Here is a 23550-nt window from a genome sequence, read left to right on the forward strand (position 1 = left end):
AAGGTCTCATAGCCCAGCAAATTTCAAAAGGATACATGCATTAGTTTAGTAGATGAAAATTCGTGAATATAGCAAATTTCGAAAAGTGTAGCAAATTAAGAATTTTTTTCTAAAACACTTCTGTTTTGCACAGAAGCCTAAAACAACGCTTGCTGACTCTTCTTTAGGTATACGTTTTACAAAAGAAAATGCATTCTTTGTAGCCGTAATATTTCGTATTTCACATTGTTGTGAACTTGCGAGAATGCTCGGTGCATGAAAATGGCGCCTGCAACTTGAAGAATTTCGATATTTTTTTTTCTCCTTAAGTATCCATTTGTCAAAGAAGGCAAGTTCACTTTCGTACTACCGAGTGATATGCGCACAAAATATAAAATATGGAATGAAATCTAAAATATGAATTTTTGGACCCGCGTTGATCTCTCGTGGAATCACCCAGGAGCTTCCTCCCCATGGAATGCCATGTTTGGAACTCTAGTCTTTTCCATTTTTTTTACTCGTAACATTGAACTTTTCAGACCTTAGACCGGCCATGCCGCAATTTATGAAGCCCAAGCCGGTGGCACCAAAGCCCGTAGCCAAGAACAGCGCCCGTGAGTATTTTCTCTTGCATGTGTTGCTGTACTTTGAAAGAGTGAATGATCATGGTGAACTGTCGCGCAGGTGATGAGAAATTGCCACCGATGCGTTTCTAGCATGTCGCCCACAAATTCTCTGCGGGCACTTATGAAGTTTGTCCACACTGATTATAGCAAACATTTAATGTGCTGCGAGGATTTTATAGCTTTATTTATTCATTTTGGTTTGATGATGAACCTCTACGGGCTTCGTGTAAATTATTGCCCGGTAATCACGACCGTGGCAATCTTTCCTCCCTTGACAAAATCTATTTCTACCTGAGCGCAATTACATCCTCCGGTTATCATTTGGACATCCACTGTACCATTTACAGTTAACGTTGTTTACGCTGTGGCAACACCTGTCATAGGACATATCTCCAGGGACCCACGCGTAAATACAAATATAACTAACAAAATGAAGAATATGCAGCACTGTGCTTATTCGCAGCGCTGAAGAAATGCCGCCTGTGCTTTTGCTGTATCGTGATATGATTGTCTTGTTCCAGAATCGTGCAGCGAACAGCAACAGCCGAAGAATCCAGCCAACACCGCACAGGTAGGGAGACAGTTCTTGAGCGCGTTTTTCTCCGGCTGTTTGGCGATGAACTGTTTGCAAATATCAGGAAGGTCAGCCACCCTGTAAGCCACGTCGCTTTCCAAAGTGAAGATCTGCCAAATTTTATGACAACTACATGTGAAAGCACTGAACGCTTCAAGCGACGATCATTAATCAACTTCCTCGGAAGAACCACAGTTGCCCGCAGAGAATTAAAGGCGCATTTCTTGGTTTATTAGGAATTGCGCTGGAGGGAGGACGGGAGGAGGAGGAGGGGGGGAGCGGGGGAGCTTACAGTTACGAAGACACTGGGTAACTCAGATTACAGCGCGCCAGCCACGGAAAGGCGGTGGTCTCAGGCTCGATGTTCGGACGAGGGTGTAAACTCCAAAGTTCGTTTTTCCAAGAGTTCAAAATCACTCCATTTGAAAGAATTCTGCTGTAAGGTGAATGGCAATTGTCTGCATGAAATGTCGTGCAGTTTCACAATTTTTTTCTTGAAGTTTATTCGAATAATGCCTATAACAAAAGCTCACCAAACCGCAAACCTTATTGAAAGAAAGGCGCGGAGAGGTCAGGCGAAAAGAGCTTTGTTTCTGGCCTGTATTATCCGCTTATGTGGGAGAGAGAAAGGAGGCGATATATTTCTTTTAAATGTTATTGTAGGGACACTCAAGGCGAATTCTCACTGTCGGCGTCGCCGTGAGCTTCCTTATAAAGTCGAAGTGCGGTAAGATCGCGTCCTACGCGATATGCCTTGTGTGGGAGAGTAATCGGGAGAGGGCGAGTTGAGAAGAACGGTGACTTGATGCGCGCCGTCAACCTGCCTGCCCAACTCTGGATGTCACGTGAGTAAACGCACAGGGCAGAAGTCGAACACGTGGTCACGTGATGAACCAGCTCGCGGTGGGGAAGAGGAGGGGTCCATGCGGGCGTTCGTCTCCTCTTTTAATCCTGACGTGGCTCCGCATGACTGTCCACGCGGCTGAGCGCATCGTGGCCCGCGCGCCCTATCTAGGAGGTAATCAGCTTCAGGTGCAAAACACTGGGATACCATAGATGGCTGGTCGCTTCATATGCGCTGTCTTCCCGGGAGCCTATATTGTTGGAAGTGGCGTAATCTCATGTTTTGGAGACGCGTTGAAGCAACAGGCAGCACGAATCGTTCGCTCCCCGCTGTGGTTCTCTTGATTATGCTAGCGTTGTCACAGCGAGTGTTCGTGGTCCTCGAGTGGTTTCTGTTAGTGCTTGCTTCTGTGCACTTAAATGACATCATGTTTTATAGTTTAATAGGTAAGCGATCGTTTACTGCAGTTTACACGGCTAATAAGACTACGAACCTTACTTTGTGTAGTCGTCTAATACATTGATATCGCTATCAACGCTTCGCCTTTCGGATGAAACTGCGACTTTATTTATTTATTTATTTATTTATTTATTTATTTACAATGATGCATATCTCACTGGAAGAGGCAAGTGGAGGAAACAAAAGATGTGTATAATATGCAACAATTTAAGCGCACATATATAATGGGAATCTGACAGGTGCATCATACATGCAATCAATGAGCTCATGAAATTATACGTTCTGCTGATTAACTGCCTATTGGACAATACAATACAGATTGCAGCACAGTGAACTATACGCCCACGTATGACGTGCGCACAAGTCCGGCGCATCACCAACACACATGCGCCGGGCAACCGCATTTCCAACCAGAGCACTATTTCTCGGCGTCGACATCATTCACGCTGGTCTGTTGCAAGCGCACATGAGGGCACAGGATGCAGGACCTTCCTCCTGCGCCTGATCTCAACATTACGAGAAACAGATATGCTGCAGCAGGTTGTATATGTAAACGAAGGAAAGGAATTCACACTGGTCTGTTGCAAGCACACATGAGGGCACAGGATGCAGGACCTTCCTTCTGCGCCTGATCTCAACATTACGAGAGACAGATGTTGCAGCAGGTTGTATATGTAAACGAAGGAAATGCATTCACGCTGGTCTGTTAACAAGCGCACATGAGGGCACATGACGCTGGACCTTCCTTCTGCGCCTGATATCAACATTACGAGAAACAGATGCTGCAGCAGGGTGTATATGTAAACGGAGGAAAGGTGTAACGGTCGCGTCCTCGTCCGCAAATGTTGAGAGCAGCCTTATTTGGCAGCGGGAAGTGCCACATGTATAATTATTGCATGAATACGAATCTGAAACGCTGATGTTTTGTAGCAGAGGTATGCAATGTTGAACATCTTTCAACTCCGATGTCCCCTTAATTTGAATATGACTGCCCTGTGCTCACCCTCCACTGGCCTGTATTTTACTACCACTTTCGGAAGACATCGCTCGAGTGTCTCCTTTTGTTGATATGTAGTACTTACGTCAATATAGGTGTTTGTTCCAATTATTATTCCTAGTAATTTTTTCTGCTTAATAATAGGCACCCAAAACTGGCGCCAAGGGAAAAATAAACAGCGGTGGAGTAAAGCTCGCTTCACGCAAGAAGACGTGGACGGCTCCCGTCAAAGATCAAGCCGTCGTTGCGGACAACAAGCAGCTCGCCGCTGGCGCTGCAACCGACCACAAGAGTAAGTATGCTCCTTAGCAGCGCTTAGAGATCGACGCTTCTGAAAGGCTTTTGTAGCGAATTGCTTGTTGCGAGTGGGCTTTGGGTTTTTCTAAGATCTGGAAGCTTTGCAAATATAAGCGCATCTGCACGTGTCTGTTGGCCTATGTGCTGCCCAAGGTGATCACGAACCACTCGTACACCAGGCGGTTGACGAGAAGGACCACGTAAACCAGCAACACCGCTTGTCTGAGAGATGGGAACTCGCTTCTGAAGCCCCTTCTCAAGTCCTTTACAATATAATAGTTTATCTGTAGTTCGGCCTTAATTTATCAATGCACATGCTAACAGGGACAGGATTTCATTCTCCCAACCCAATTTTCACACAAACTGTGAATAGCAGTATTGTTACAGATTACATTGGTTATGTTAGGTTAGGTTTGGTTTGCATAGGGATGTTTACAGAGGTGGTTAAATAGGAAGACAAAGAGGACGAAGTGAAGCAGTGAGTTGGAAGGGAATCAACATCATCTTCTTCTACATCAACACATATGAGCTGAAGCTATGGCGTGAAGCTGCAGTGTGATATATGGTGTTGATTATGGTGTGGTTCTTTCGGAAATATATTTGACATCTCACTCAACCCACAAGCATGCCGGGTTCTCGTAAAAGCGGCTGCATTTGATCTATGCCAGATATATGAACAGACGTCTAGCGAGTTATCTTCGTGCAATGTTCACAGATGGCGAACACATGTAAAGAAGCATTCAGCAAAAAGCGATCGAACACGATTTTCAATTAAAGCGTTCGACTGGCCACAGAAATGAAATGGACACAATGGCGATAATTCCAAACTATACTGCTGATGGCGATAAAGGTCGACACCAGGTATCCAAGCACACGAGGGTTGGACCCTCCCACGCTTAACCGTGCATGGCTTAGCCGTGTCCGGGGACAAGGGGATCTTGGGGGTTGAGCCAATGCCGGGTGTCTGGACCTTTATGGCCCCTCGGCGGAGGACACACCCCTTTGGCCTCGGCTTCACGTAGACGGCACCCCCGGACTGACCCACCCGGGGGAATTCGGTAGTTGTTGTTGTTGTTGCCTCAAAACGGTAGTTGCCTTTTCCTGTCTCTCCAATCTTCGTCTTTCTCTCTCGCCTTTTCATATTTCCTGTCTTCTACTCTCTTCTATATTACCTCCGATCTTCTTGGCAGCGAGGCTTAACCCTGTGTGAGTAGCCAACCTAGGTTATTTCATATTCGGTTATAGTGGTGACGTACGGCTGGCGTCTGCAGGACCTGTGTTTACAGGCCCTGCAGCATCCCCTTGTAGGGCTCCATGGTGGGTGGCTGGCGTTGCTGCCGAAAAATCCTTATATCCTTATGGCTAGTTCCTTCCCATCACTCCCTGATCGCCGTCTGAAACGAGGGCGCACCGAAGACGTGTTTCAGTTCTTTGGACAACAAAGACAAAACTTCCCATGATTCCATGTAATTCACTCCGAAAAAGCAGGAAAATAAGTACGAACAATCTCTCCTTTTCTAGTCACTAAATCCCTAACTGAGGCTCTTGGGCCAGGTTATAAGGCATCGAGGATGGCCAGTGGTGATCTCCTCTTGGAGCTCCATGATCAGAAACAGTATGAAAAGCTGCCTAATCTAGTGTCCTTTGGGGAAATCCAAGTAACTGTAACCCCACACCGCACCATGAACAACACCCGCGGCGTTGTCTCAGACGACGATTTGTTGGAGCTGACTGAAGCTGTACTCTCGGAGGGCTTCAGTGAGCAGAATGTCATCAACGTTAAACGAATTAAGATGAGGCGGGACGGAAAAGAAATCCAGACTAAGCACCTCATACTTACTTTCAATTCAAGTCTTCTGCCCGAGTTCATCGAGGCCGGGTACATCAAACTTCGTGTTAGGCCATATGTGCCAAATCTTCTGAGATGTTTTAAGTGCCAGCGATTTGGGCACAGCTCACAGAACTGCCGAGGCTGGCAAACTTGTGCGAAATGCAGTGCACACGAACACACTTCTGAATCTTGTGAAAACTCTCTCCACTGTGTAAACTGTGATGGGGAACACGCCGCATACTCGCGGTCGTGCCCATCCTAGAAAAAGGAAAAGGAAATTGTCACAATTAAAGTAAAACAAAATATTTCGTTTAAAGAGGCACGTCGGCAGGTGTCCTACCTGCCAAAAACCAGCTTTGCCGAAGTGGTGCGTCAGGGGGCTGCGCCACAACGGCTTTCGGCGGCTGTCTGGCACGCGCGTAGTGAGCCAGCGGTGACGCCATCTGCCCCCTCGGCGGCTGCAGCTAGTGCTGCTCCGCCATCTCAGAAGAAGGGGCCATCGATCTCCAGGCTGGTGGCCTCAAGGGTCTCGTCGCTTGAGACGAGGCCTTCAACGCGAACAAACCGCTCTCAAGAGCGGGTGTCCAGCGCGCCGCAAGAGCCGATGGACACATCTTCTAGCCAGACGGCGCAGCCAGCGCCTAAGGAGCGGCGAGAATCTCTCGACCACTCCAAAAAAGAGAAACCCCACATTACAGGGCCTCTAAAGGGTTCTGTAAGCTAACGTTCTTTTTTTAAACACACAGCACAAAACTCTTTTCAATATGGGCACTCAAATAGTTCATTTGAACGTCAGAGGTCTCCTTGAAAATCTTGACGTTAAAGAACTCCGCAAGTTTAGTCCCAGGGTGCTGTGTGTTCAAGAAACACACCTCAAACGTACACAAACAAATTTCCTCAGACAATGTGCTATTTTTCGCAAAGACCGCGAGGACACTGTCATGTCATCCGGTGGTGTAGCTATCATAGTTGACAGAGGTGTTGCCTGCCGGGACATAAAACTTCGTACGCCCCTAGAGGCAGTTGCTGTCCAAGGGGTGCTGTTTGACAAGCTAGTCACTATCAGCTAATATATAGATCCCTCCCAGTTATCACCTTAATAAAACCGAATTTCAAAACTACATAGATGAACTTCCGGCTCCATACATAGTTGTCGGAGATTTGAACGCAGACAACACATTGTGGGGAGACTCTCGTTGCGATGCGAGAGGTCGCCTAATCGAAAACATTCTCTTTTCCTCAGGAGCATGTATACTTAATAAGAAAGCCAACGTACTACAGCGTGGCGCATAATAGATACTCCTCCATAGATTTAAGTATCGAGTCGAGTACACTAATGCCGTACCTGGAGTGGTCCGTTCTCAAGAACCCTTTTGGGAGCGACCACTTCTCAATTATATTAAACTTAACAAAACAAGATGGATGCTCGCCACACATTCCCCGATGGAAGGTGGACACAGCTAACTGGGAACGTTTCTGAGGACTTACATATTTAAGCACGGACGATATTGCCTCCTTTAATATAGAAGATGCTGTAGCCTATATAACAGGCTTTATAATTGACTCTGCCACGAAATACATCCGTCAAACTAACGGACTTACGAATAAACGTCGCATCCCGTGGTTGAATGAAGAATGTAAACAAGCACGGAAAAATCAAAACAAAGCTTGGGGACAACTTCGCGACTCTCCAACTGCCGAAAACTTGATTAGTTTCAAACAAATAAAATCCCAGGGTAGAAGGACACGTCGACGTGCTAAAAGAGAGAGTTGGGAGAAGTACATCCCCGGTATAAATTCTTACACGGATTAGACAAAAGTGTGGAATCGAGTTAATAAATTAAAAGGCCGGGAGGTACACCCATTACCCTTAGTCAGTACCCAAGGGGAGAGCCTGGAAGGCCAGGCAGATTGTCTGGGCAAACACTTTGAACATGTATCCAGTGCGTCCCATTACACACAAACATTTCTCAGGTTCAAAGAACACGCAGAGCGAAAGTCGCTTAATCGAAAATGTTCACGAAATGAAGATTACAACCGCCAATTCAGCCTAGTTGAACTTGAAGCTTCTCTTACTTGCTGCAACAACTCGGCGCCAGGCGGCGATTGTGTCATGTATGAAATGATTAAGCACCTGCATCCTGAAGCGCTGAAAACACTCCTGTCTCTTTTCAATGCCATGTGGTCGGCTGGGTATATCCCGTCCTCGTGGAGGGAGGCCATAGTCATTCCCGTGCTTAAACAAGGCCAAGACCCGTCCCTAGCCAGCAGCTACAGGCCAATCGCACTAACAAGCTGTTTGTGTAAATTGTTTGAAAAAATGAGCAACAAGCGCTTAATATGTTTCCTTGAAAATAACAAATTACTAGACCCATTCCAATGTGGTTTCAGGGAAGGTATGTCCACTACAGACCGCCTTGTTCGCATTGAGTCTTATATTAGAGATGCTTAAGCAATTCTGTCTTTCAGTGTTTCTCGACCTAGAAAAAGCTTACGACACGACATGGCGCTACGGCATTCTCCGAGATCTCTCTGCGATGGGTGTCCGTGGCAACATGTTAAACACAATCGAAAGTTACCTATCTAATCGCACAGTTTCGCGTAAAAGTGGGTAACGCTTTTTCTAAGTCATTCACTCAAGAGACTGGTGTGCGACAAGGGGGCGTGCTTAGTTGCACACTATTTATTGTAAAAATGAATTCCCTGCACACAGTCATCCCACGCACTATGTTTTATTCTGTTTATGTCGACGATGTGCAGATAGCCTTCAAGTCATGCAATACTGCCATCTGCGAACGACAAGTACAGCTGGGAATAAACAGACTGTCCAAATGGGCAGATGAGAACGGTTTTAAAGTAAATGCCCAGAAGAGCACTTGCGTACTCTTTACAAACAAGAGAGGCATAACGCCTGTCCCCAGTATACAAATCAAAGGAGATGCGCTCTCTGTGAGCAGCGAGCATAAGCTTCTAGGCATAATTTTAGATTCCAAGCTTACATTTATTCCTCATATTAAGTATCTGAGTGCAAAATGCCTGAAGACAATGAACCTTTTAAAGCTTCTGTCGCGTACGAGTTGGGTTAGTGATCGAAAGTGTCTGCTTAACCTGTATAAAAGTCTTGTCCGCTCACGCCTCGATTACGGAGGTATAGTTTATAATTACGCAACGCCAAGTGCATTAAAAATACTAGACCCCGTTCACCATCTGGGTATCCGCCTCGCGACCGGTGCTTTCAGAACAAGTCCTATCCAGAGCCTATATGTAGAGTCGAATCAGTGGTCACTTCATCTCCAACGATCATATAGCAGTTTTACATATTATCTGAAAATACAGCGCGAACACTGAACATCCTTCTTATTCAACTATCAATGACGTCACCGCTGCCACACTCTTCCGTAATCGATCGGCAGCGAGAAAGCCCTTCTCTTTGTGCGTGAGGAACCTCAGTGAGGAAATGGGTGTTCCAGTTCTTGAACATTGTCTTATGGCTCCAGCGAAACTGTTACCACCATGGCAGTGGCTACTCATAGATTGCGATACATCGTTTGTAGAGGTCACGAAAAAAGCACCAGAGGCACACATTAAAATGCATTTCCTAGAGCTTCAATCCAAGTACTCGTGCACAGAGTTTTACACAGACGCTTCTAGGTCACATGCCGGGGTATCTTATGCAGCCGCCGGCCCATCCTTCTCGGAATCCGGTGTAATGCACCCGGAAACTAGTATCTTTACGGCTGAGGCCCATGCACTATTGTCGACCGTGAATCATATAAGGAAATCAAAACTCCAAAAAGCAATTATATTCACAGACTCCCTAAGCGTCGTGAAAGCCCTGATGTCACTCTGCAAACGCAAAAATCCTGTACTAACTGAGCTCTATTCCATCCTATGCAGAGCGTATATATCAAACCGGCATGTCATTATATGCTGGGTGCCGGGTCATAGAGGCATTGAGGGTAATGTGCGAGCAGACCAAATGGCCACATCAGCTATATCGCACGCTACTAATCATACAGTTGATGTTACTTCAACAGATCTGAAGCCTTTTTTTTTTGCGAAGGAAACTGCGAGGCCACTGGAAGCGCTTGTGGGACGCTGAAACAAATAAGTTTCATTTGATAAAACCACAGTTAGGTTTCTGGCCCCCCGTAACGAAAACACGACGAACTGATGTCCTGTTCTGTCGTCTCAGAATAGGACATACATATGACACCCACAATTTTTTTCTTACTGGTGATGAACCACCAACCTCTGGTAGATGTGGTGAAAGGCTGACCGTCCTCCATGTCCTCGTGGAGTGTCGGGAAGCCGAAACAGAGAGAAAGAAATATTTTCCACAAGCGTACCAATAGCATGTCCCTCTTCACCCCATTACGTTTTTTGGTGAAGAACCGCTTTTTAATGCCAAAGCAGTCGTCGATTTCCGGAACGATGTGGTCCTGCATGTTATTAGCCCAACTAGTTCGTAGCGCATCCTCTCTCCAGAGGATGCCGCTGTGATAGTAGTTTTTTTAGAGCACATGCCTCCAGGCCCTTGTGGTTCAAGGGCTCTGTTTAGGCAGTAGTGCTTCTTGCCAATTACTGCATCCTAAATATTTTAAATATCGTGTCATTCTTTTTCAATGCATTCTTCATTTCATAGTACACCTCATTAGTCATTGCCATGATTTTAGTACATGTATATTTTACGCACTTTACAGCGATTATTTTTAGGCCCCTTTACAGCCACGCCTCATCTACTTCTCAGAATTCATCGCTCCACTGCAATCTCAGAAACACTGGCATGGCGCCCTTTTGCCATACTTGGCCCTTGCGCCATTAAAAACCATACATCATCATCATGGCGATAAAGGTGTTCGATGATGGGGGCATAAATTATCGTCGACATGTTTCGGTGAACGGCATATATGACAGCGTGACGACGATGACATGAAAATCCGCAAACGAAGCTGTGATGAGTGGGCAAGACGAAACGGCTTACCTAGACAAACAATCTTCAGAGGACGCAGGCAAAAAACAACAACAACAAAAAAACATGCTCTGCCATAGCATAGGCCGCGAAGAAACGTGACACAGCGTCACCGTCGAGCGCAGCATAGACGATATAAGCCTTTGGACCCAACGACGCACTCTAGCGACAGCACCTGCGAACATGTCAATGCATTGTAGTAGCCTACAGTTCAGCGCCGAACGCAGCCAAGCTCTCTGACCACCCAGCGATGTCCACAGATACAGCTCCGTTGACCTACTTACTGGGCACTGGCCTCGCCTTCGTCACACCCTTCTCATCTTCCCTATAACGCTACCTTCTCCTCATTCTATCAGCGCACAAATTCCAATCGACCACGGGAAATGGGATAAGAGCCAATTAAAAAAAGCTATTCGCTTTAACGCTGCAAAATAAGACTTTCGCGACACTTACGGCTGCCCTAACGATGACAAGTTTCTTTGTCGAGACGTTGGCTCCAGCTTGCTATATCTCTTGTACGACCACTTTTTAAAAGCTTTTCTTTGAGACCCTCGCTGTATTTTCGTGACCATGGCTGATTCATGGTTATTCTTTAGGCGAATAGGCCAACCAATGACAGCGGAGAGCGCGCGCGACATCGCCGCTAGATTTCTTGCACCACCACTAGATGACGCTCGCCTCGGCACATCCGCGGCAGTGGCGGCGGCGGGCGTCCTGAGGAAAGAAAAACGAAAGAACCAGAAAGCTCGCCTTCGTGCGTTCCCGAAGGCGGCATTGCATTAGCCTCTCTATAATGCCCGAATACAGTCTTCCGAAACAATAAATCGTGTTTCTACTCTTTATGCACTCATACAAAACTTCGCTATATAAAGAATCAAGCTCGTCTAGATCTGCTGTCCTTTTTATTAACGTAAAGTATCCATCCTCCAGTGAAGGTCGCGGCTGTGTAGTCAGAGGTTACAGTGTGCGAGAGTTGGTGCAATACTAACAGAATCTAGAGGTGTGTTACCATACCACTACAGTGTCTGCCACCTATAGAGTTTGCGCAGCTAAACTATGATAGGTGCATTCGCGGCATAACTAAGCTGACACGCTCAAAACTGGCGTACAGCCTTGCTAGACGGTGGCTGTATCGGAGTAATGGCACACTGTCGTGCGAAAACACTAAGTTTACCGGCACAGTAATAATTCAAAGTACGCGCTTCCTTGCAGGCGCAGTGGCAAGCGACGCTGGCTACAAGCCTCCCAGCCGTGCTCAGAAGATCAATTACGCCGAATGTGATGACAGCGACGAAGAATTGACCGACAATAAATTCTGTGAGTGTTCCGCTGAAGCGGCGCCACTTTGACGACGCAAATTGATTGATTGCTTGAGCTATTTATTGATGGAGCCTTACATCACAAAACTAAAAAAAATTATGGGGTTTTACGTGCCAAAACCACGATCTGATTATGAGGTACGCCGTAGTGGGGGAGACTCCGGAAATTTGGACCACCTGGGGTTCTTTAACGTGCACCTAAATCTAAGCACACTGGTGTTTTCGCATTTCGCCCCTATCGAGATGTGGCCGACGTGGCCGGGATTCGATCCCGCGACCTCGTGCTCAGCAGCCCAACACCATAGCCACTGAGCAACCACGGTGGGTACATCACAAAGCTTCGCATCTAACTATACACGTGGGACGCCTTTGTGGAGTGTTCCAGGGTTATTTCGAGGCCTTGTATTTCTTTACAGAGTGCCTAAAGTTATAAATAAACGAATGTTCTGGTATTGTGGTCCTCCTGGTCATATCGGTGTGCAACGGCTTCACCTGGGATCCAAACTTGCGAACGGCTGATCGATGTCCACCAAAGACAAAGACAGACTCTTATATTTTGTGCGGGATGTATATATATATATATATATATATATATATATATATATATATATATATATATATATACCGCAGAGCTAGCTGTCATACCAACTGCTTATTTTTAAATTGTTGCGCATATTATACACGTTTCACATGCGGTATTAAGGGAATTGACTTATTTCTGAAGAACCACTTGAAACAAATATCAGTTGCGTAACAAGTAAAAACAATCAGTTATGCAACGATAAATTGGCCAAGTCATCATTAGATATTTGTTTTAGGGTACGTGCTAAGCGTATCATTGAATTGTATGTGGGCTAGCTTCCGGATGAAAACATTCACACCTGCGCGCATAATGTTTATAAGGAGCTTGCAACTTGTTTGTGTTTTATTAATGTACTCAAAATTATGGTGAGTGACCTTACACTGAAAAAAAAGAGAAAAACTTCTAACACCCTTTTGATATTCGATTCATTGCAGCTTCTACAGGCAGCGTTTCTACCGGCGATATGGGCTACCCTAGACGGCAACGGAAGGAAGTTAACTACATGAAATGCGTAGAGGGACCGGACGAAAAGCACCTGTGTAAGCAAGCCTATCACGTATATATTTTATTCCATTATCATTCTTAAGGTACTTCACGGACATTTTCTTATCTATACATCCATCTATCTATGTATCTATCTACCTATTTATCTATCTATCTATCTATCTATCTATCTATCTATCTATCTATCTATCTATCTATCTATCTATCTATCTATCTATCTATCTATCTAACCGTTTTCGCGCCATCTTGGGGCACTGTGTAGTCCATGATCGAATGATTAGAGCATCGGGCTGATGTGCTGAGGTAACAGAGTCGAAAGCAACCATTGGAATAACTTTCCACTGAGTATGTGGCAATGTGTAAATATGAGGCGCTCTTCAACCAACCTCTTTACGCCGCTCATATATATATATATATATATATATATATATATATATATATATAACGGAAGTACTGAGTATGTGCCAATCGCTCTGTGCTGGTCTTCAAAAACCTCTTTGATACTAACTTGGGTCAGTGGTTATGTGCCAGTAGGTTTGTGTCACTCTACAATAAATAAAAGAAAAAAATCCTTTAAATTTCTCCCATGCTGGGCGGAATTGAACCCACGTCACAAGGATTCCCCAAGGACAGCAACCCTATGCTTTAGCAGACTGCTGCACAAATGCACAGGGCATGTCCCGCTTTTCAATGAACCTCTCGCCAAGTTGTGTGACTGTGTATGTGCCACTGAGTGTGCGGCAAGCGAGGGAACGATTCTCAGCGTTGGCACGCGCCACGCTTCTCGTCTCGGAGGCTACGCCCGCACATCTCGGCAGTGCCCCTAGATGGCGCTGCACGTCTAGAAAAAAGAATGAGCTCGAAACTCGGATCGGCGAGTTGCTTCACAGGGAGGGGGCCGAGGCCGTCCTGGTAAAGCGAATAGCTGGCGAGCTACAAGAAGAACGGGAAAAGCGGGCCGTGCTGGAAGAGCGGGTGGAGGCGCTAATGGCACAGGCGGCGCGTAATCCCGGGTCAGCTCAGGCGGGCGGCGGGGACAGCGCGGAGACTCAGGCAGAGGCATGCCATGAGAGCAGGGAGGGATGCCTAGGGGCCGTTGAACAGCAGGCGAGAGCCGGCGGCAATACGGCGGTTCCACAACTCTACAGCGAGGTAGTGCGGCAGGCTTCGGGTGGGAAGGGACGAACGGCAGGGAGCACATCGTCACGTGTCAGTGGCGCACGGCGGGTGGAGAACCAGCTTGCGCGAACTGGAGGACGACAATCGCAGGCGGGAGGCAAACGTGTAGAGCGAAGGGTCCTAGTGGTGGGGGACTCCAACGTAGCTAGGGTTGAGGAGGGCGTCCTTACAACAGTGAAGGCAGACGGGCGGGTGAGGGTGGAGGCCCAGTCAGGGAAGTGAATGGTTGACGCAATGGCAAAAGCTCAGAAGGTGGTATGGGACAACATGGAGCATGAACATCTGGTCGTTATCCATGCTGGTCTCAACGATGTGCTGAAGGGAAGGAGCCAGAACCTAAACAGACAGTTAGAGGTTGGGTTGCGTAAACTCAGAGAAACCTCTGCGAGTGTGCATGTGACCATGTGCACAATCCCAGAGGTCCGGGGCCAGGCTAGCGGGATGGAACGGAGTTTGCTTGAGGCTAATCGGGTCATTAGGGGTCTGAGCCGACCACTTGGGTACGGCATAATGGAGGTAAACCGGGAAGTGTACGAGTCTGGCTCCCACCCTTTTGCACAGGATGGCATTCACTACAGTGGCGCCACGGGCGGGAGGGTAGGTAGTAGGATAGGGCGCCAAGCTACGACTTTTTTGGGGGGACCTAGAGCCCTAAGACCACCAGTGTAGGCGAAGACGGACCCAGAGAGACCTCAAGATTCAAGAAACGTAGAATCGGTAGGAGAAGAAATAGACGTAAGCACCAGGGGCAAGGTCATTCTGACATGGGTACATTAACATGCAATGTGGCAGGAATAGGCTGAAGTGGGAGGAGATAGACGAGCAACTAAGGCAGGAAATGCTGATCGTATACGGGTTTGTGGAGACACATCTTAGGGACATGGAGCAACCTCCCTGTAATCCTGACTATGCATGGGAATATTGCAATAGAACAGAGGGCAGCAGAAAAGGCGGTGGAATTGGCGCATTCATTCATAAAAGTATGAATTGGTAAAGGCTCAAACAGGAATGCAAGCATCATTTATGGCTAAAAGGGAAAGTTGCAGGAGAGTAGACACTCCTTGGCTTTGTATACCTGTGGACAGGAGCAAATGGCAAAGAGGAAAACAAAAAAATGCTGGAATGCATATCAAGTGATCATTAATGAGCAAGGAGAAGTGTGCGAGATTATTATACTAGGAGATATGAACGCACACATAGAAGACATGGACGGGTACACAGACTCAACAGGCAACATGATGCTGGATATGTGTGAAAGGCATGACTTAGTTGTATGCAACAGTACTGAGAAGTGTGAAGGGCACATAACATGGGAGGTAGGGAGCCTGCAGTCGACGATAGATTATGCACTAATGTCACATAGGATGCACGATAGGCTAAATGTAATGAACATAGATGAATATGGCTCCAGAAGTCTAGGTAGTGATCACAAACGTATATATATATTAAGGTGAGTTTTAGAAACAACCAGGTGGGATAGTTTACTCGGAAAAGCAGCTTGAAATAGCAACCCAGCAAATTGAGGAAGTAATTTCAGAGGATACAAAAACAGAATGGACATATGCAAATTTAACAGGGCTATTTGAGCTAGAGCTTGCTAAGGTACGAGTCAGGACAAAAGCGAACAGAAGACGTTAACCCAAGAGCTGGTGTGATGAGGAGGTTAAGAAGGCCATAGAGAAACGTCAGGAAGCATCCAGGGAACACAGATATTCAATGCAGAGGGGTGAACCAGAAGCTGATGTAGGCAGAAAATGGAATAACTTTTAGACTGTAGAAGGGAAGCATCCCATTTGATCAATGAGAAGATCAGAAGAAAGGGGAGTCAATGGTTGTCAGAAGTAAACAAAAAGGATAGAAAAGCAGCGAAGAAATTTTGGAAACATCTCAACTCCTTGAGTAATAAGACTAGCCTAGAGCAGAGGTTTCAAGTAAACACGCGCATCGAGTTCATAATACCGTCACAATCAACGATGCCAAACGCTGTAGCGCTACGCGCCGCGAGCGTGCCACAAAAAAAAAAAAACAATGCCGTCCTCCTCTCCTGGCCTTTCCGGTATCCCCAGCGGTCGTCACAATGTCACCAGGGTGCATCTGGTGATGTCAGCAGCGGTGACGATGCCCATTGGTGGAACAACCTACGACTTCCGGTTTGCCTGCTAGCAGGCACGCGCTCTCCCTGCTCTTCCTCGTCGTGTTGCTCGCTTGTGCGCCCTTGCGAATCGGTAATTACAGCCCGCAACTTAAGTGCCAAATCAGTCACGTTCCAACACTCCTTGAGTAATAAGACTAGCCTAGAGCAGAGGTTTATAGTTACAGCTCAAGGTGTTGGGCTAGAGGGAGATGAGGCAACGGAACATATAAGAACAATGATGACACAAAAATTTAAAGAACGAAACATAGCATGTGCTCAATCAGGTGAGGATAGACTAGTTAGTGCAGTGGCTCCACTGGCACAAAGCGAGTAGGAAAGGGCAGGGAAGAGGGTTCCTAGTAGCACGTCGACAGGTCCTGATGGCATCCCAATTATGTTGATAAAGACATTGGGCCCAAAATCTAAGAAAGCATTAAGAGAGGCAGTGAGCAAAATGATAATGGACGGTAAAGCCCCCGACGGGTGGAGACTGAGCAGGATGAGCATGATATATAAGGGAAAGGGGAACAAAGCCGACATAAACAACTACCGTCCCATAACAGTGACGTCAGTGGTTTACAGGGTGGTGATGCAGATTATAAAGGACAGACTGCAGGCATGGGTGGAGAGCGAGGAGGTGCTGGGGGAACTACAAAATGGGTTCCGGAAACAAAGAAGGTTAGAAGGTAATCTGTTCTCATTGACACAGTGTATTGAAATAGCAGAAAAGGAACACAGGCCCCTATGGCTTGCCTTTCTGGATATCAAGGGAGCCTATGACAGTGTAATCCAAAATGATTTGTGGGACATACTGGGCCCTCTAGATGTGGAAGATGGAGTAATAAATCTTTGAAAAGATATCTGTAAAAGTAACAAGGTGCTTATAAAATGGGAAAACAAGGTATCTGTGCCTATAGAGATACAGCAGGGGCTTACTCAGGGGTGCCCTCTGTCACCTCTGTTGTTCATGCTGTATTTACAAGGATTAGAGAAAAAATTAGAGAGGAGCTGACTTGGCTTCAACCTTTCCTAATTCATGCAAGGAGAATGGATTAAACAGTCATTACCAGGACTGAAGGTTTGAAGTTTAGTAAAGAAAAATCGACAGTCATGATTTTTAATGATAATCAGGGCAGCCAGCATAGGATACAGGAGGTTACGCTGGAGGTGGTGGATAAGTACAAATATCTTGGAGTGTGGATAAACAATGGGGCTGAGTACCTAACGGAACATGAAAAATATGTAACGACTAAAGGTAGCAGAAATGCAGCTGTGATGAAAAATAGGGCACTGTGGAATTGCAATAGGTACGAAGTGGTGAGAGGGATTTGGAAAGGGGTGATGGTCCCTAGTTTGACTTTCGGCAATGCGGTCCTGTGCATGAGATCAGAGGTTCGAGCAAGGTTGGAAGTTAAGCAGCGAGGGGTAGGTAGGCTGGCTCTGGGAGCACACGGAAATACACCAAATCAGGGGGTACAGGGTGACATGGGATGGACGTCATTCGAGGGCAGAGAAGCCAGCAGCAAGATGCAATTTGAGAAGCGATTGAGAGAAATGGCAGAAAAGCGGTGGGCAAGGAGAGTTTTCAGTTATTTGTACATGAGGAATGTTGATATAAAATGGAGGAAGCTGACCAGAAAACTGTCAATCAAATATTTGGACTGCAGGAGGGAGCAAACCAGGAAACAGCGGTTAAGAAAAAGGTTAAGGAAACAGAGAGGGGTATGTGGAAAACAGGGATGCAGACGAAATCAGCACTGGGAACATACAGAACTTTCAAGCAAGAAACTGCCAAAGAAAATATCTATGATAATTCTAGGGGAAGCTCTTTGTTGTTTGAAGCCAGGACGGGAGTATTGCGGACTAAGATGTACCGAGTCAAGTACCAAGGTACAGGCACGTTGTGCGTTGCCCGTGTGGAGAAGAAGAGGAAACGGCTGAACACCTCATACTTTTCTGTAAAGGGCTTAACCCTACAGTGCAAAGCAACGGGGCTGATTTTTTTCAAAGCATTGGGGTTTAGGGACAGTGAAGGCAAAATAGACTTTAAGCGGGTAGAAATAACCAAACAGAGGTTATCTGATTGGTGGATAAAATCAAGGCAGGGGTGAAATTTCACCCACCACAAAGTACAAAATATGTTCATAGTCATGGCTAGGGGGCGTATGCCACCGCTCGATTTAAAGGGTTCAGCCTCATCCATCCATCCATCCATGCATCCATCCATCCATCCAAAGCGGCAGTGTAGGGTGACATGGGTTGGGCCTCTTTTGAAGTCAGAGGAGCGCAGAGCAAACTTAGTTTTGAAGAAGGACTCAGGAACATGGATGAAAATAAATGGGCGGCTGAAGTGCACACGTATCTGTGCCTGAAAAGCGTGGATACAGAATGGAGGAACAGGTCCAGAAAGTAGGCAACCTAGTACAAGTTAATTGAAAGTGTAACTAAAGAACCAGGAGTCATCAGAATGAAAGTGAGACAAACAAAGACAGTGAATTGGATGCAGAGAATGGTATCAAAAAGGACCATGGATATTTACAAGCATGAGAAGAAAGAACTTTGAAGGGGAAAATCTGCGCGATAACACCACAAAGGGCAGTGCCTTGCTACTGGAGGCTCGAGCCGGTTGCCCAATGACAAAAACATACCGGAGCAAATATTCGGAACTATAAAGATATAGATGAGGTATGTCTATGCTGCAGCGAAAATCCGGAGACCACTCAGTACATTCTAGTGGAATGCCAAGGGATTCGCCCAGTGAGACCCGTAAGCCAGAAGCACTAGGATTTAAAGTGGACGGAAGCTTCAACCCGTGAGCAGTAGAGATAAGCAAGAGACGCTTAGAGTCTCGATGGAAGAAATCAGGGGAAAAAATGATACGACGGATCTGTTACAGGCATAGGTAGCGGTATAAGGCAGAGAGAAGTTTTTAAGGAAAAAAAAACGAAAGATTAAGCAAGTGTATACAGAAATGCTAGAATAAAAAACGTGCATAGCATACCTGATTAATTCAAGCAGGCTTGGTAACTATTTGTCACCTCCCCGTCTCAAAGGGGGATTTCAATAAAACATAATCATCATCATCATAGCGCGAGAGAGAGCCCGTCAACATTCGCAGGTAGCGGCGCGCAATGCATTTCGGACTACAAGCGCAGGCTTCACGGCGGCGCCACTAGGTTGCGCCCAGTGCACTTAGGGAAGCGAGAAAGATGAGTTCTGCTGCCGGACTCGCACGTAACTCATTGCGACGGTGGCAATACTATTTGTCGATATATTGATACAATGCTAGACGCAATGGCGTCGACAGTCATTGTGAAATAGGTTCTGCCGAACGTTTTAAAAACAAACGATTACGCGCACGTACACGTACACAAACACACGCACATGCACATTGTGTCTTTCTTTTTCCCGCGCGAGTGTGTTTTTTCAGTGGGAGGTAGCAGAATAATAGACATGCACGCGATTTCTCAATTTGCAATTTTCTGCTGTTCGCAAACTACTCACTCAAACTAAATGCACGAAATAATTTAAAACAGTAATGAAGTGAGGAGTTGCTCTGTACAGGCTTCGAACTTTTATTGCGATATGGACACTCAAAAGAAGATTTCTGCCGTCGGCGTCGCCGTCGCCGTGAGGTTCCGTATGACGTCAATGGAGATGAAATCGTCACCGCGCGCCGAACGCTGTATGTGCGAGTGAAAGGGCGCGAGGGGCGCGCGCTTTCACGGGGAGTGAACGCACGGCGGAGAACAAACGCGCGTTCTGCGCCGTGCTCGCTTAAGGGCTGCAGAAGTATAGGCGTCCTCTTTACTCCTTTACAATCATCATATATGTAGAGCCAATGCCTCCCAGTAAAGGAGGCATTGGTAGAGCAAACGCGCCTTCATCCGAGGCGCGAGAGGCCGTGGGGGAGGGGGGGAGGGAAGGGAGGCGACGTTTAGCTGCGGCACCAAGTGCCTATTTATATCAGAGGCTCCGGCAACAGTCACCAACGCCGCACGCATTTTGCGCGAACGCGGGCAGAACGCCGACGGCGTCGACAACAGTTCTGCGTGTTGCCGGTGCTGCTGCATGTCCAAGTTTATACAGCTGATAAAGCTAATATCATTTACACCGTATAGCTCTCTACAAATTTGCTATCGCAATTGATGCTTCGCCTTTCAGGTGAAACTGCGACAACTTTTTCATTGCATCGCCCGGTGCAACGGTGAACTTCAGGGGTAAACAGACATAAGTTAGCCAAGTTTGGATAACTACGTTTGAAATTGAACTCCCATTCATGGTCACAACCGGAGTAGAGAATGCAAAAATAAGGAACAGGGAGCGACCCCCCTAGCATGTCCCCCACCATCTCTTCATCTTCAAGACGTGTCCGATTTTGACAGCGTCTGCTCAGTGGTAGCTGTCTACCAATACACTGAGGGAAAAAAAGGAATGAAAGCTTCATTCAAAACTATGCAAAGACTGAGTGTAGCATATTTTGGGAGTTCCCCGACAAAAAAGCAGTCATGCACATTATGAGTATGCACCATGACGTCATTATGATGTCATATGTGCCCCGGTTGGGATCCAAATTAAATAAAAAGGAAAAGGTAATTGGGCCTTCTATTTTTCGGCTTAGAACGTATCGTTCTCTGCCAATGGAGTTCTAGAGTTTTAACAAATAATCATCTGCTAGTTTAAGCCTATTTTCTTTTAACCAATGACAGTGGCGGATCAAGTTTGAAATACCAGTGAAAATAGGCCACCTTCTAACATTAACTCTTTTTTGTAAGGTGTCGTAGCAGGCAAGTAGGCAAGCAGCGTTTTTCGATGTTGCGAGTTACGCTGACACACACGTGACGCATATCATATGATTTAACCGAGACCCCCTACTTGGGCCATAATCAATGTTTATAAATTGTGGAGGTATTTTTGCCAAAAGAGAACAGTTTATCACCAGCACAAATGAGATGAGTTATTAGCCGTAGCTGTTGTGAACAGGGTTGTGAATGCTTCCACTTTCAGTTTGTGATGACTGCAAGATGGACTACCCGGGAGACTGTCCCGTCCATGGACCCCTAACGCAAGTGAAGGACACTCCGGTAAGTGAAGCGCCCCGAAGTTATAATCTTGTTACTTAACACGAGAGTTTGGCGTCTGTGCGTTCATAGTCGCGGTACCTTTTTCATCGACGGGTGGACCGTTGTGGCTGAGGAATTTCGGTGGGAGTTCCAAGGCGAGTACCGTGCTGGGCCGGTATTTTGTAGCGATGCCTTTTCGGTAATAATGCCTTTTCGCTCTTATCGCGCTTTGTCAGTGGTCAGAGCGACGGTCGGCTCGCGTTATCAACAGGATCAGCCGGCCGTGATCGGTGGATGATAGGACTAGTATAGAATAAGTCAAAAATCGCGACCCTGGGTGTGCGTTCGTACTCAGATTTACACCAGTCGATAACCACTGGCATGCAGTTATATATTTTAGAACTAACAACCTCCAGTATAGAATAGACGCGCTTTCAAACACGAAGCTATTGCTGCTGTAAAGGCACGCAGTGTTTGAGGGAGGATGCTCGATATATACGTAGATGATTTACTCGACCATCCAGAAAACCTGACGTATCATTGTTCCTCGCTCCGTGCTGCTGCATTACAGGTGTCGGCGCCTCTATATTTTTAAGGCGAAGCTTTATATGTCTAGGCGAAACCATATATGGCTAGGCGAAATCGCCTGTATACAGAAAGCTATCATCATCAGCATTGGCTTGAGCGTCGTCGTCTTCTTCCGCAGCTGACTCCTTGGCGCCCCTCGGGTTGCGCTCGTGCCACTACTCGAGCGTTCTTCTTCGTCGTCTTCTTCCACAGCTGGCTGCGTTGCCGCTGATCATTCTAGCGTAGAATTTCATTTCTCTAATATCGTCGTAATGGAGAGGCCGCGTTTAGGAGGTATGAGCCATTGCTTAAGGGGGTATGAGCCATTCATTGTCTTACGTTGTGGAGATAGGTTTGCACAAGGCATAGCCGTGTGTTCCATGTCGCCGTTACGGCGGCGGTTCCCAGGGACCGAGCTAAGCGCCACGCGCGAGCTGGGGGACGAGGCGCAGGAAGGCACCTCAATCCCCACAACCGTAACCGACAGATTTAACTTTAAAGCAATTTAATTTCGAAGTATCGCAAGTGGCTATGGCGAGCGAATGCCGCTAACCACGCCGCCGAGCAAACTTAAGATATCGATCGCAAGCGACAACGGCGGACTGCGGGCATACCGTCTAGTGTCGTCGTTCTCTCCGTCGCAGCCGAACGTGTGTGTTACCTCATAATCGAGAAATACTTTATTGAACCCTCGGGATTAACCCAGTGATAAACACCGGGGCAGCACGTTTCAGCTTCGCCGGTTAACGATCTTCACGCATTTGGAAGGCCGATAATTTTCTTTTTTTCGTATTAGTTTAGAGATCCCCAAGGCTCATAGCTTTCTAATTGTGCCGAAGATCTGTAAAGGCTCAAGCATGTGATGAGTTACAGCTCGCGCTGTTGTTTGGCGGGACTGTAACTGTTTCATTAATCACGTATGCTCTAGATATTGCACTTTGAAACAACACTTCGTGTCTCTAAAGGAAATAATTCCTAGTACAACTTCAGTCCTGATACAACTGGACTAATGTTTCCCTTGTCAACAACGTCGACGTTCTGCACGGGGTCATGGAAGTTGGTACAAGCGATGTACGATGCCGACATTCTAAATAATGTGCCGCAGTTTATCAGCGGTTGACCATTCAGACAACCACAGACACCAATCATGTGGATGCTCTCCGTTTTGCTTTAATGTGACGCGATGTTGCGAGGAGTGTGGTTTAACTCATTTGTACTGATTGTTTTGTGCACGTCATGATCAACTTAATGTCATGGGATGAGCTTGTAGCTTCACCGAAAATTTTCTTTTAGGCACGAATACACTTGCGACAAGACCATGCCGTTCCATGCGTGATGATAACACGTTTGGGAGCATTTCGAGAACACTCCTGGACATGCATCCCTACAACTCCTGGGATACAAATTTTTCCTTTTGCTTTCACTGCCCCAAATAGACCGTATAACTGTACCTCTATTGTAGGCAGCATCGTCGTTGTTTGCAGTGACTTTGGAACCGCCTCCCTTCTCGGCATATTGTGCGCATTTTTGAGACAAGGTCATGTTAGTTGACTTCACGCGTGTTTGACCTATCAGGGAACTGGTTATCTTGTAACCACTGATAAAAAAAAACGGCCCTACTG

At 46.5% G+C, this 23550-nt stretch overlaps 1 protein-coding gene across 1 annotated transcript in view; it reads left to right on the forward strand.

The window, feature by feature from the left end:
- Positions 1-532: 532 nt before the first annotated feature.
- Positions 533-23550, forward strand: part of LOC119463684 (histone-lysine N-methyltransferase PRDM9-like) — a 34590-nt gene continuing 11572 nt past the window's right edge. Inside the window, exons 1-4 of the mRNA XM_049655337.1 lie at positions 533-593; positions 1127-1176; positions 3624-3771; positions 21306-21382. Of these exons, the coding sequence (XP_049511294.1) occupies positions 533-593; positions 1127-1176; positions 3624-3771; positions 21306-21382 (336 nt within the window). The remainder of the gene's footprint in view (positions 594-1126; positions 1177-3623; positions 3772-21305; positions 21383-23550) is intronic.

Source organism: Dermacentor silvarum, chromosome 9 (assembly GCF_013339745.2).
Source record: "Dermacentor silvarum isolate Dsil-2018 chromosome 9, BIME_Dsil_1.4, whole genome shotgun sequence".
Classification (NCBI taxonomy): Eukaryota; Metazoa; Arthropoda; class Arachnida; order Ixodida; family Ixodidae; genus Dermacentor; species Dermacentor silvarum.